Source organism: Chrysochloris asiatica, unplaced genomic scaffold, assembly GCF_000296735.1.
Source record: "Chrysochloris asiatica unplaced genomic scaffold, ChrAsi1.0 scaffold00061, whole genome shotgun sequence".
In the NCBI taxonomy this organism is placed as follows: Eukaryota; Metazoa; Chordata; class Mammalia; order Afrosoricida; family Chrysochloridae; genus Chrysochloris; species Chrysochloris asiatica.
The window spans coordinates 635264-650289 of NW_006408579.1; the positions used below are offsets into that span (position 1 = coordinate 635264).

General features: G+C 38.4%; 1 protein-coding gene and 1 pseudogene across 2 annotated transcripts in view; both read right to left on the reverse strand.

Moving 5' to 3' along the window:
- STXBP5L (syntaxin binding protein 5-like) overlaps window positions 1-15026 on the reverse strand; it is a 526662-nt gene that overhangs the window by 209473 nt on the left and 302163 nt on the right. For both annotated transcript variants that reach the window (XM_006864137.1, XM_006864138.1), the window contains exon 10: window positions 8222-8376. In XM_006864137.1, the coding sequence (XP_006864199.1) occupies window positions 8222-8376 (155 nt within the window). The remainder of the gene's footprint in view (window positions 1-8221; window positions 8377-15026) is intronic.
- Window positions 1105-1505, reverse strand: LOC102833276 (annotated as a pseudogene).

Consider the following 15026-nt stretch of genomic DNA (forward strand, 5'->3'; position numbering starts at 1 on the left):
TTCTTGAGCTGATCTTTGAAATTTTCTGTTCAACCCTTCCTTGTACCTCCTCATTTCTTCCATTTGCTTTAGCATCTCTACGCTGGAGAGTAAGTTTCAGTGTCTCTTCTGACATCCATTTTGACCTTTTCCTTCTTTCTTGTTTTCTCAATGACTTCTTGCTTTCTTCATGTATGATGTTCTTGATGTCATCCCACAACTCTTCTGGTCTTTGGTCTTTAGTGTTTAATGTAACAAATCTGTTCTTCAGATGATCTGTAAGTTGAGATGGGATATAATCGAGGTTGTATCTTGGCTCTTGTGGACTTGTTTTCATTTTCTTCAGCTTCAGTTTGAATTTGCATATGAGCAATTGATGATATCTGTTCCACAATCTGCACTTGTTTTGGCTGATGATGTGGAGCTTTTCCATTGTCTCTTTCCACAGATGTAGTCAATTTGATTTCTATGTATTCCATCTAGTGAGGTCCATGTGTACAGCCATCTCTTAACGCTATCTAAAGAAGGTATTTGAAATGAACAAATCATTGTTTTTGCAGAATTCTATCATGCGATCTCCAGCATCACTTCTATCACTAAGGACCTATTTTCCAACTAGTGATCCTTCCTCTTTACTCCCAACCAGTAATGATAAAATACATCTTGATTGCATGTTTGATCAATTTCAGACTGAAGAAGTTGGTAGAATTCTTCCAGTTCATCCTCAAAGGCTTTAGTGGTTGGTGCATAAATTTGAATGATAATAACTGGTCTTCCCTGTAGACGCATGGATATTATCCTATCACAGACAGCATTGTGCCTCATGACTGATCTGGATATGTTCGTTTGACAATGAATGCAACACCATTCCTCTTCAATTTGTTATTCCCGGCATAGTAAACCATGTGGTTGTCAGATTCAAAACGGACAATACCAGTCCATTTCAGTTCATCAATACGTAAGATATCAATGTTTGTGCATTCCATTTCATTTTTTTTTCTCTCATAGATTCATTTTAATACAAACATAACACTCCAAGTCCTCTTGATAGGGAACCATGAGATATGGATGATAACTTGATTTTCAAACGTAGACACAGTATATGAATCTGCTTAATGAAAGTCCTTATAGTGTTTCATTTTCTGCATCTGTAACAGAGAAGTGATTCTTTGGTTCACTTTGATGTATCTTCAGTGTTCTACATGATTGGTGGGCAGTGGTGTTGCTTGTCTCTACCAGGCTGATATCATACTGGGCTGAACTGGCTCTCTGAAGGTGGCCCTTCTTACAGAGGAAGTAGAAGGCTCCAATGATCAGTGTTCCAAGGATAGCCAATGCCACGAACACTGCAAACAGGTCACTTTTCATTTAGATTCTGGTGCTTGGGAGAAAAACCTCTTCACAACAAGCTCCCCAATGCATCTGCAAAATGGGCTGGGAATAGTAGGTATCACATAACAAATTTCCCCATTCAGGCAAAATTACCTCTGGCGGGGAACACAGGGTTCTTTGTGATCTGTTGGCATCTTAATTTTTAAATAGTTTCATTCTTGGTCAAAAGGTCAGGGTTGAAACAGCACCCTTTTGGGATCAGGTGTCAGGTGTTCTCTATCTGCGTCCTGACCACTGGGAATTCAACCTCATTAGACCAGCAGAATGTGAAATGTCAGGAGCCTGGCCAACCCCTGACCTCCATTTCATTTTTAACAATTTCTAACTTTCCTAGATTCATAGTTCATGCATTTCATGTTTCAATTATTAATGGATGTTTACAGCTGTTTCTCCTCATTTTGGGTTGCGCCCCATCAGCAAATGAAGGTCCCGTGGGCTTTACTCCATTAATGCCATCACAGTCAGCTCTACTTTGAAGAAGCAGCTCTTCCACAGTCTCATTTTGAGTGCCTTCCAACCTGAGGGGCTCATTTTCTAGCACTATATCTGACAGTGTTTCTCTGCTATTCATAAGGTTTTCGGTGACTAAATATTCAGAAGTAGTTTGTCACTCCTTCTTCCTAGTCTGCCTTTGTCTGGAAGCTCATCTGAAACCTGTCCACCATGGGTGACCCTGATAGTATTTAAAATATCAGTGGCATAGCTTCCAGAATCAAAGTAACTCACAAACCACTACAGTACAACAAACTGACAGACGAGTGGTGGGTATGCATATGAGGCAACTGAAAATACCATAAATACCATGGATTGGGTCAGGCACACATTAGTCCTCAAAGTGACATCTTTGCTAGTTAACACTTTAAAGAGGTCTTTTTTTTTAAAAAAAAATGTTTTACTGTGAGTTATGTGATAGTTTACATGGGAGAACATTAGTTTTACATTCATCCTATCGTATATTGTTTCAAAGCCATGGTAACAGTCCCCTCCATGCATCATCAAACAACCAAAGGGTATATACCCTACAAGTCTGCCTCCCAGTTGTCAGCACACATCCTCTCTCCCTCTCTGGGTCTGAAGTCCCCAGCTGCTCCATCTCCCCACATCATCGTCTCTGCCTCCATCTCTGGCATCACTGCTTCTCTGGGTAGGGTCCTGCTCTCCACTCTTCTCCCTTGATGCTCCCAGGGACTTCCATTTCATAGATAAGGGGAAGTGAGGGAAAAACAGCAATGAAGCTGTGAACTAAACCCTACAACGTTCAATAGGCTCCTGTGAACCTGGGTGGAAACCTGGTTGGCCAGCAGTGTGGCAAGACCTGGGGACTCTTTGGCCCAGAGTCAGTGACACAGCCACAGAGGACTAGAGTGGAGATTGAAGCATTCAGCTGATAAGAAGAGAGGTCATATGTACAAGAACACCCACATTTGCAGATAATATCCACTTGACTTGGCTTCAATGGCTGGATGATCAGAGCTCAACTAGAAGAAGAAAGAAGAGGAAAAAAGGAGTGATCTGATACAATTTGATGAACTTGACCTACACTAATGGATGCAGTAGCTCAAAAGAAGAAACAAATCTAGACAGCAAGATTCATTCCCACCCCCTCCATACACAGAGTGGTCACGGATGGGCAATTTGGACATTGGCTACCCAAAGTGGGGGCTACAAAGGCAAGAAGTGACTGGCTTACAAGCTTCCAAGAGGGAACCCAGATCCAGAGGGAGTGGAGGAAGGTAGGATCTCCACTGAGTAGTATCCAAAATGTTTAGGCGGGGATGATGAAAGGAAATGCGGATAGGTCTCTTGTGATACAATAGTGAAAAATTGTTAACAGGACTGACTGTAAGAGTTGGAAATGTAAAGGTAGACATTTTATAGCAAGGAGGGGAGTGATTAATTTTGAAGTCTAAGAGCAGAGGTCCCTGGAAGCATCAAGGGAGAAGAGCAGAGAGCAGGACCCTAACCAGAGAAGTAGTGACACCAGAGATGGAGGTAGAGACGATGATGTGGAGAGATGGAGCAGCCAGGGACTTTAGACCCAGAGAGGGAGAGGGGATGTGTGCTGACGACTGGGGGCAGACTTGCAGGGTATGCCTTTTGGTTGGTTGATGATGCATGAAGGGCACTGTAATCATGGCAATGAAACGATATACGATAGGATGAATGTAAAACTAATGTTCTCCCATGTAAACTATCACATAATTCATAATAAAACATTTAAAAAAATGTCTAATGCAAAACCTAGCATATAGTGGGTATTAAACAGAAACCTAATACAATTGTAGATGCTTGTCTGTATTACTTCCTTCACTATTTTGACAGATCTATTCCTGAGTAGGCTTAGTCTTCTAACCATAATCCCCAACAAGGTAAAAGGCTTCTAGAAGAATTATTATTTCTCCAAATAGTGTCATTTGTGATGCTTGAAGAGGACTTGTAAGGTGTGTGTGCATCAACTCTGACTCAGAGCAACTCTATGTACAAAAGAATGAAACATTACCTGGTCCTGCCCCATCCTCACAATTGTTGTCACACTTAAGCACATTGCTGCTGCCACTATACCATTCCATCTCATTGGGGGTTTGCCTCATTTTCACTTATGCTCCCATTTTACCAAGCAAAAAGAAGTTCTCCAGGGATTAGTCCCTCCTGATAATATGTCTGAAGTATGAGAGAAAAAGTCTTGCCACCCTGACTTTTAAGGAACATTCGGGCTGTACTTCTTTCAAAACAGATTTGTTTGTTCTTCTGGCAATCCATGGTACTTTTAATATTCTTCTTCAACATCATAATTCAAATGCATCAATTCTTCTATGGTCTTCTTTATTCACTGTCCAACTTCACATGCATATGAGGCTACTAAAAATACCATGGCATGAGTCCAGCGCACCTTAGTCCTCAAACTGATATTTTTACTCCTTAAAGCTTTAAAGAGGTTTTTTTAAAAAAAAGATTTGCCTAATGCAATACATAATTTGATTTCTTGACTGCTGCTTCCATTAATGTTGATTTTGGATCCAATGAAAATTAAGTCTTTGACAATTTCTATCTTTTCTTCATCTATCATGATATTAATTTATTGTTTATTGGTCAAGTTGTGAAGATTTTTGTTTTCTTTACAGTGAGATGCAGTACATATTGGAGTCCTGATTTACAGTCCATATTGAAGGCTGTGTTCTTTGATTTTCATCAGCAAGCAAGTTGTATCACCTGCATATCACAGATTGTTAATCAGTCTCCAATTCAGATGCCACGTTCTTTATCACATAAAGCAGTTTCTCAAATTATTTGCTCAGCACACAGATTCAATAAACATGGTTGTGCCTGGCACACACCTTACCTGATTTTAAACCACTCAGTATCTCCTTGTTGTGCTTGACTAACTGCCTCTTGGTCTGTGTACAGCAAAATTTTACTTGTATGTGTTATCAATGATATTGTGCAATGATTTCCATATTCCATTGGATCACTTCTTTTTGAAATTGGAAGAAATAGGGATGTCTTCTAATTGGTTGGCCAGTTAGCTTTCTTCTAAATTTCTTGGCAAAAATGAGTAAGGACTGGATATAGTTAAATCTAGTTTTGAAATGGACAAATCTAAGTATAGAATCTACACGGAAGAACTTGTGTTCTTTTAAAAATGGACTGAATTGTTAGATGTCATAAATTATACATTAATATCATTTTCATTAAATTTATTTTGTTTAATATCTGTATAACCTTTACCACTATACAGTTTAAAGAAGATTGAAGTTCCATATTTTATAATACGCATTCATAATTAACAAATGCTGTCACCAGTCACTCCTTGGAAACCCTATATAGGGTCGCTATGGGACGGAACCAACTCAACGGCACATAACAACAACAACAATTACGTAAAAATGTATGATACAGAATAGTAATATAGTATTTAATCATTTGTATAAAAAAGATAATGTATTAATATGAGAGGGTTAAAAAAGTTCATGTGAAAATGGAATTAAAAGATGATGGAATTTTCCCATGAACTTTTTGAAGACCTCTCCTATAACATAGATTATTTGGAGAGACATACATAAGAAAATTAATAACAGTGGTTGTTTTGGATGGACACTAATAAACTTTCAACTGTAAATGTTTTTTAATTGGAGGACTTCTTTTTTGCCATTTTCATGCATTACTGCCTTTATTAGAAATAATAAAATATTTATATTTTACTAAGTAAACTTAAAACTTCTTGCCTGGCAAATGCAAGTTTCACCCTTACTACTGCCTCTCTGAAAAAAAGAATGATTTATCTATGTGGTTTAGTAGCAAGCAGACATGGTTACAGTACATTTATAATTTATTGAACATAATTAGAAAACGGCCTAACATTTCACACACACAGACACACACATAGGGTGTTTGATTTTTGCAGTTACACAGTCTCAGATTTTTTTGCTGGCCCATCTTCTTCCTCTAGACTTAATAGGAGGCATTTACCCTGAACTGAGCCTTTTGTCCTCTGTTCTTTTATGCCTATATTCCTCAATCCTTCATCCTTATAACTCAGAGAACATCCACATTTTCATGATTTATAAGTTAACAATTATAAATCTCTTTTCTGGTCTCTAAACAATTCTACTGATTCACAATCAAACTCATCTTCATTTCCTTTTAAAAGCTGTTGCAAATAATAATAATAAATCACTAAAAATAAACCAAGCTTGTTTCTGTCAAGTCATAGTGGTACTACAGGACAGAGAACTTTCCCCATAGGGTTCCTAAGGTTATAATATTTAAGGAAGCAGACTGTCTCATCTTTCTCCCATGGAGCAACTAGTGGGTATGAAATTCTAACCTTTTGGTTAGCAGCTGAGTGCTTAACCACTAGGCCACCAGGGCTCCATCTCATTGATCATCTCACTTCCTAATCCAGTTGTTCATCACTTCCTAATCCAGTTGTTTTCTATTCCTAGTTAGCACCTCCTTTCAGATCCTGACCATTTTAAATGTTCAGCATTACAACTCTCCCACGTGGAATATAGAATTTTGGATTTAAATGTCTTTCTCTTTAATCCTATGTACTCCTTTTAGGTGAATCTTCCTAAAGGAGTGCTTTCTTTCAAAATTTCTCAAAATTTCTCTGTAGCTGCCTATTTCCAAACACTTCCAAAGGTTTTAAGTTTCTTCATAATTTTATTTCACTCTAGCAAATCTCATAGTTTCTAAAATCTTTATTCAATATCCTTTTAAAGAAATGGGTCATTCTTCAAGACCTAACTAAGTCCTACTTTCTCCATGAAATTTTGCATGAATACTCCAATCATCAACTGTCTAAGTAGCTTGCAAAGTTAGTATTTATGTACTGTCTGAACCATATAATTCAGCACTGAATTATGGACTTCTTTTTCTGTTTAATTTGATAAGTTATAGTTATTGCCCTCACTGGACCAGATTTTTTTTTTTTCCAATTTGACATCAGAGATCAGTTTCATACTTCATCTGTATTTCCAAGAAGTCCTTTTATTATTGTTGTTGTTAAGTGACGTCGAGTCGATTCCGACCCATAGCGACCCTGTACAGGGTTTCCAAGGGTGTAAATCTTTACAGGAGTAGAAAGCCTCATCTATCTCCCGCGGAGCAGCTCGTAGTTTCGAACCGCTGACCTTAAGGTTCGCAGCCCGATTCATAACCACTACACTACCAGAGCTTATTGAAGCCATAGAAATAACCAACAACCTTTTTTTAAAAAAACACACAAAAAAACCAATTAACTACATAGGTAAGTTACCTATCCCTAGGAACTCAGAGCTATTTCATACCAATTTATCCTATATTTTAAACATGAGACAGGAGAATTTAATATATTATATTTATAATTAAATAATGTGAAACATATATCTCATATATCTTATAGCTCATAAAGACATTTACGTTTGACCTTGTAATAATCATGTAGTACTGATATTATTATCCTCTTACTATAAATGATCAAACTCATAAATGCAGACTGACTTGTCTAAAGTCACATAGCTAGTGTCAGACCTAAAACATAAACCAAATATTGTTTCCAAGTCCAGTGCTCTTTCTCCTATATCATCATGTTCCCTCTTGACAATTTAGTAATGTATATACACACAGTGTTGTGCATGTACATTCAATCATAAACTCATATTTCCCTTTTAATCCCTTCATCCTTCTTGATTTTTAGACTTTATTACTTAAAAGTTTAAGCTCACATATAAGTCTAGATTAGTTATTATGTTTACAAAGAGTCTTAACTTATGTTCGGGGTGATTAAAATAAATAAGCATCTCTCCTCCCAAAAGCCTTATTAGTAATTATTCTCTAAATTGACATAAATCACTAACCACACATCAGCAATCCTAGAGTATTCAGAGGTGCTGCAGTTGTATCTGATGCAAAGCCAGATGTAAAACAGATGTGACTGCAGCACCTCCATAGTTCCAGATCACTGATATCAGGTAAGTGCTTTAACTTTGATTGGCTTTGGCATGGGATGGGTGGAGCTGGACTAGGAAAGGCTATTAGGAGACCCCAGTGACCCCAAGTGATTTCACCCTGGACCCCTATCGGACCCTCCCAGCTCAGCTTCCACCATCCTTATCAAAGTTTAAAGCACTTACCTGGTATTAGAACCCTGAAATTCCAGCAGTGCTGCAACTACATCTGTCTTACTTCCAGTTTGTCAAGTAGGTACAGTTGCAGAACCTGCTTCAGCACCTTTAGCTCACACTGTTGTAGCACGGTGGTTGTCAGCTGCCAAAACTGAAAATATTTAAGCTTAATTTTGTTAGAAATGTGTCATTTACCATTCCAAAAGTGAGCTTTTAACATTAAAAGTTTCATTTTAGCTACTTACCATTTGGATAGGGTGTTTCACATAAAGTTAGAAATTCAACAATGGGATGATCCATTTCAAGTACTGTAATTGCTTTTCCATGCATGATGGTTAAACTTGGTCTTCTACAAGCTTTGTCATAGGACAGTCCACCAGAAAATATTATGAATGGCTCACTATATAAAAAAGAAGTTAATGAGATAAAAAGATCCTTTAGAATAACATAAATTCACAGGATTAAGCATACGGGAATCACATACAATGTTCATTACCAAACTAAATTCTCACTTAGCATTATACTCATTTTACTAATTAGGTTCAGTAACAATTTAATGGCAAAAACCTAAAGAAAATTCAGATCTATGAGACTCCAAAGTTTGTATTCCTAAACATTAGTCTTTATTGCCACTAATAATACTGTTATTACTGTTAAGTATTTCCAAGTTGACTGTCCACTAATAGTGACTCCACATGACACAATACAACTGTCCCAAAGGGTTTTCTGGCCTGCAGTCTTTACAATACCCTTTTTTGTCAGTGTGTTATACTGTGGTGGTTTGTGTGTTACTGTAATGTTGGAAACTATGCAACTGGGATTTTCAATACCAGCAGGGTCGCCCACAACAGGGCTTACAGATTAAAAACAGACTATGAAGAAGGTATAGGCAGTCCACTTACTAGAAATTAGTCATTGAAAACCCTATGAATGGCAATGAAACACTGTCTGATACAGTGCCAGAAAATGAGCCCCTCAGGTTGGAAAGCATTCAAAATATGACTAAGGAAGAGCTGCCTTCTCAAAGTGGAGTGAACCTTAATGATTTGGATGGAGCAAAGTTTTTGAGACCTTCATTTGTTGATGGGACATGACTCAAAATGAGAATACTGGCAAATATCAATTAATAATTGTGACATGGAATGTACAAAGTATGAATCTAGGAAAACTATAAGTTGTAAAAGGATGAAATGGAATATATAAAGATCTATATACTATACATTAATGAACTAAAATGGATTAGTATTGGACATTTAGCATCAAATATATGGTTTACTATGCTGAGAATGACAAATTCAAGGAGAATAGTATTACATTCATTGTTACAAAGAAAATTTCAAGATCTATCTTAAAGTGCAATGCTGTCTTTGAAAGGAAAATATTTATACCCATACAAGGAAGATAGTTAATATAGCTATTCTCCAAATTTATGTACCAACCACCAAAAAAATAAAGAAATTGGAGAGTTCTACCAACTTTTTCAGTCCAAAATTGACCAAGCATGAAATCAAGATGTATTGATAATTGTTGGTGATTGATATGAAAAAACTAGAAACAAAGAGGAGGGATCAGCAGTTGGAAAGTATGGCCTTGGTGATACAAGTGACACTGGAGAGAACCTGAATTTTCAAAGACCAACAACTTATTTGCAAGTATATTTTTCCAATAACATAAATGGTGACTATACATGTGGACCATGCCAGATGGAATATATAGTCAATAAAGCATAGGTAAACATCCTTCTGATATTCCCTGCTTTCAGCCAAGATCCATCGGACATCTGCAATGATATCTCTCATTCCACGGCCTCTTCTGAATCCAGCTTGAACCTCTGGAAGTTCTCTGTCAATGTATGATTGTAGCCATTTCTCTATTACCTTGAGCAAAACTTTACTCGCTTGAGATATCAAAGAGATTGTCCGATGATTTCCGCATTCCGTTGGGTCACCTCTCTTTGGAATGGGCAAAAATATGGATCTCTTCCAATCGGTCGGCCAGATAGTTGTCTTCCAAATTTCTTGGCAGAGATGAGTGAGTGCCTCCTGTGCTGCCTCACTTTCTTGAAAGATTTCAATTTTTATTCCATCAATTCCTGGTGCCTTGTTCTTTGCCAATTCATTCAGTGCATTTTGGACTTCCTCCCTGAGTATCATTGGCTCTTGTTCATATGGTACCTCTTGAAATGGTTGAACATTAACCATTTCCTTTTGATACAATGACTCTGTGTATTCCTTCCATCTTTTCTTGATGCCCTCTGCATCATTCAATAATTTGCCCAGAGAATCTTTTAATAATGAAAGTGGAGGCTTGAATTTTTTCTTTAGTTCCCCCAGCTTGAGAAATGCTGACCGTGTTCTTCCCTTTTGGTTATCCAACTCTAAATCATTGCATATTTTATTATAGTATTTGGTTTTATCTTCTCGAGCTGACCTTTGAAATTTTCTATTCAGCTCTTGGACCTCTTGGACCTCTTCAATTCTTCCATTTGCTTTAGCTTCTCTACACTGGAGAGCAAGTTTCAGAGTCAGATAGGTTTTGTCTAATAGCAAGAAATACCAGAAAGATGTTTACTTGTGTTTTATTGACTAATGCAAAGGAACTTGTCAGTAACAAACTATGGATAACATTGCAAAGAATGGGAACTCCAGAACTCTTAATTGTGGCTCATACAGAATCTGTACATAGACCAAGAAATAGTCATTCAACAGAACAACAGGATATTGAATGGCTTAAAATCAGGAAATGTGTGCATTATGATTATTATTGCAAATAATCAGAGAAACTATATTATATGAAGACAAACATGGCATTATGATTGGAGTAAGGCTCATTAACAACCTGCAAATTGCAAATGACATACCTTTCTTGCTGAAAGTGAAGAGGCCTTGAGACACTTGCTTATCCTTGCATGCAATGTTTCTGCCAGAATGCCTTATTCACTGTCATGGTATCCCACAGAGCATTACCTCGGATCAAAGAATCCACCCCAGAGTAAATGAAATGCAGTAATGGCCTGGGCCCATGCTCATGGAATTCACAGGTCTTACCATGTTCATCAACATCCAGGAGAAGCTGGCTTGATCAAACAATGGAACAGCCTTTTAAAGACACAATTATGGGGATAGCTAGGAGGCAATAACTTGCAGGGTTGGGACAGTGTTCTCCAGGAAACTGTATATAATTTAAACCAGCATCAAATATATCATGCTGTTTCTCCAATAGCAGGTTTCACAAGTCCAGGAATAAAGGAGTGAAAATGGGAGTGGGATCACCCTCTATTACTCCTAGTGACCCACCTGAAAAATTTTTGCTCCCTGTCTCTGTTACCCTATGCTATTTAGAGTTGGACATTTTAGTTTTTAAATGAGGAATATGCTCACCTAGAGACAAAGCACTGACTCCATTGAAATGGAAATTAGGAATGCCTCCTAGCCATTTTGTACTTCTCATGCCTCTTTATCAACAAGCAAAGAATGTATTGGATAGTGTGATTGATCATGATTACCCCAGGGAAATTTGACTGACATTTCATAATAGCGGTAAAGAAGATTATATGTTGAATCTAGGTGATTTCTTAGGATGTCTTTTAATACTACTACGATCCGCCAGCCATCTATCAGTTTGTCGTACTGTGGTAACTTGCATGTTGCTGTGATCCTGGAAGCTATACCAACAGTATTTTAAATATCAACAAGTCCATCAAGAAAGACAGACAGACTATTTAGCCACTGAAAACTTTATGAACTTGGCCGTGTAACACTGTCAGATTGTTGTTGTTAAATGCCTTCAAGTTGATTTCAACTCATGGCAAGTGTAGGGTTTCCCAGGGGCAGCTGGTGAGTTTGAACAGCCAATCTTGTGGTTCAAACCAACCATGAGGTTGAATGATTTGAATATTGGAACATTATGAATAACACCATAATATTGTCAGATACAGTGCTGGAAGATGAGCCTCTCAGGTTGGAGGCACTCAAAATTTGACTGAGGAAGAGCTGATTCCTCAAAGTGACTTTGATGGTGATGTCAAGAATGGAGTGACACTTGCTGTTGGAGCAGAACTCTAAATGAAGAGAAACAGTTGCAAACATCCATTCATAATCAGAATGTGGAATGTATGAAGTACTAATCTAGGAAAATTGGAAGCTGTGAAAAGTGAAATGGAATGCATAAAAAGCAATATACTAGGCATTAGTGAGCTGAAATGAACTGAACTAGCCATTCTGAATCTGACAACGACAAGATTTACTATGCTGGTATCAAATTTGAGAGGAACAGCATCACATTCATCATCAAATAGAACATTTCAAGATCTATCTTGAAGTATAATGCTGTCTGTGATAAGATGAGATCCATATGCCTACAAGGAAAACCAGTTAAAACCATTATTCAAATTTATGCATCAACCATTAAAACCAGTAATAATTAAATTGAAGAATTCTATCAACTCCTTCAGTCTGAAATTGATCAAACATGCAATCAAGATGTATTGATAATTACTAGTGATTGGAATGCAAAGATTGGAAACAAAGAAGAAGGGTCAGTAGTGGGAAAATATGGCCTTGGTGACAGAAACAATGCCGGAGATGTTGTTGTTTTGTTGTTAATTGCCATCGAATGCCGGAGATAGCATGATAGAATTTTGCAAATACCTTTTTAAAATGACACAGACCTCACCGAATGGAACACACAGGAATAAAATTGACTCCATATGTGGGAAGAGATGGTGGAAAAGCTCAATATCATAAGCAAAAACAAGACCAGGAGCAACTGTGGAACAGATCATCAATTGCTCCCATGCAAATTCAGGCTGAAGCTGAAGAAAATGAAAACAAGTCCATGAGAACCAAAATATGACCTTGAGCATATCCCACTGGAATTCAGTTATCTCAAAAACAAATTTGATGCATTAGATACTAATGACCAATGACCAGAAGAGTTATGGGATGACATTAAGAACATCATACACTAGGGAAACATATTATCATTAGGAAGACCTGGAAAAGACCAAAATGGATGTCAGAAGAGACTCTGAAACTTACTCTCTAATGTAGAGACACTAAAGTAAATGGAAGAATTGAGGAGACAAAGAGAGCTGAACAGAAAATTTCAAAGGGCAGCTTGAGAAGACAAAGTCAAATATTATAATGAAATGTGCAAAACCTGGAGTTAAAAAATCCAAAGGGAAGAACACACTTAGCATTACTCAAGATGAAAGAACTGAAGAAGAAAAAATTCAAGCCTTGACTTACAAAATTAAAAAATTCAAAGGGTAAAATATTCAGTGATGCAGAAAGCATCAAAAGAAGAGGGAAGGGGCCAGTCTGACATAGCATGAAACCATCCATTGACTTATGGAAAAGAGGTGTGACCGTTTTTTACTTTTTTTCCTCCTCTCTTGTACTCTCCCGTGTTGAACCCTCTCTGCCCAGCCTGGGTATCTTCACGCGGATGGAAGCGCACCCCCAAAAGGGTCCAGTGTTGTATCCACAGGCTACAATTTTCCCGAGGCTCAAAGAGGAAGTAGGTAAAAGCCCCATTGGCTCCAGACTCTAATCCTCTGGTGGCTTCTCGTGACGTCTGATTCTAAGATTTAGCTCTAAAATTGACTTATCTACTAGGGCAGAAGCCTTTATTCCTGCCTTATCTAACCAGAGACAGCAAATCTGGCCATACAGCCAAACCATATTTGCATCCTGTAAAGTCCCAACATAAAAGGCAAGAGCTAACACCAACTACTATATACAATGACACAATCATTTTGAGAATTACGCTGTGCATACACAGATACCTAATTGATTTGCAGACATAAAAGTATGAACAGTCTTTCTTCCATTCATTTCACGATCTCTTTTTGTGCACCTCCACAGTGGTGACTAGAGAAGGGGCCTCAGTGAGTGGAAAACTCCACCCACCACTGGAGGTTTCTACTGTGCATGCACACTGACCGGCACAACAAAGGCTACCGGACCAGTCTGCTAAGGTTTTTTTGTTTTTATTTTTGTTTCTGTTTTTTGTCTTTTTGGTCTTACATTTTTCCTGGGGGTAGGAGCTTTCACTCCCTATGTTAACCAAGAAGAGACAGCAATCGTGGCCATACAGCCAAGCTACAAGGATACCCTATAATATCCCACCATCCGGTCAAGAACCAATACCAGCTGCTACACATTACATAGACAGCCAACATTTGCTAAGATTGTTTGCAGTTCAGTAATAAAAGACGTGAAAAGGGAAGCCTATCTCCGGATCACATCCACCAGGAGGCATTCAGTAAGCTTAATAATACAGCAGCATTCGTTCCTTTCATCAATGAAAACACATCTAACTATTGAAAATGTTCAAGAAGAAACAAAGGGCTTCTGGTTTGGGGTGTCAGCAGCCACAGAAGCCTGGTGGGGTACACTCGGGTGAAAGGGGAGGGGTAATTTCATGAAGGAAGAGCTCATAGAGTAGCTCCAGAGCTCCGGATCTAATATAAGATCCAGGGTTGCATGCCCCTGAACTCACATGTGTGAAAAAATCTTAGGGCATCTTAGAAATCTGGAGGCAGGACCATCTCAGCGACTACCCCGCCCTGGCAAAGTTTAGAGGGTGGGGCTAAAGCCAGCCTGGTTCAGAAAGGAACGTTTCCTGCAAAAGGGAAAAGGAGAGATTAAACCAGGTGAAACATCACATTTCTCCCTCTCGCTCACCCCATCACAGAGTTATCTTTCAGCCCAGACATCAGGCAGGACAGTTTTTCCACGGTGCAGAGAGAGGGAGCTGGGCAGAGACTTATGCCACCACCAGCAGGCCCAAATCTGAGGCTGTTGACCTGAGCTGGGGGCAGGGCACCTCGCCTTCCTTCCAGGTGTTGTTGTTGTTGTTAAGTGCTGTCGAGTGGATTCCGACCCATAGCGACCCTGTACAGGGTTTACGGGAGCAGAAAGCCTTATCTTTCTCCCACGGAACAGCTGGTAGTTTCGAACTGCTGATGTTAAGGTTTGCAGATGGAAAATCGAAAAACTAGAGAAAGAATCAATAGGACAAGAAGCTGTTCTTTGAAAGGATTAA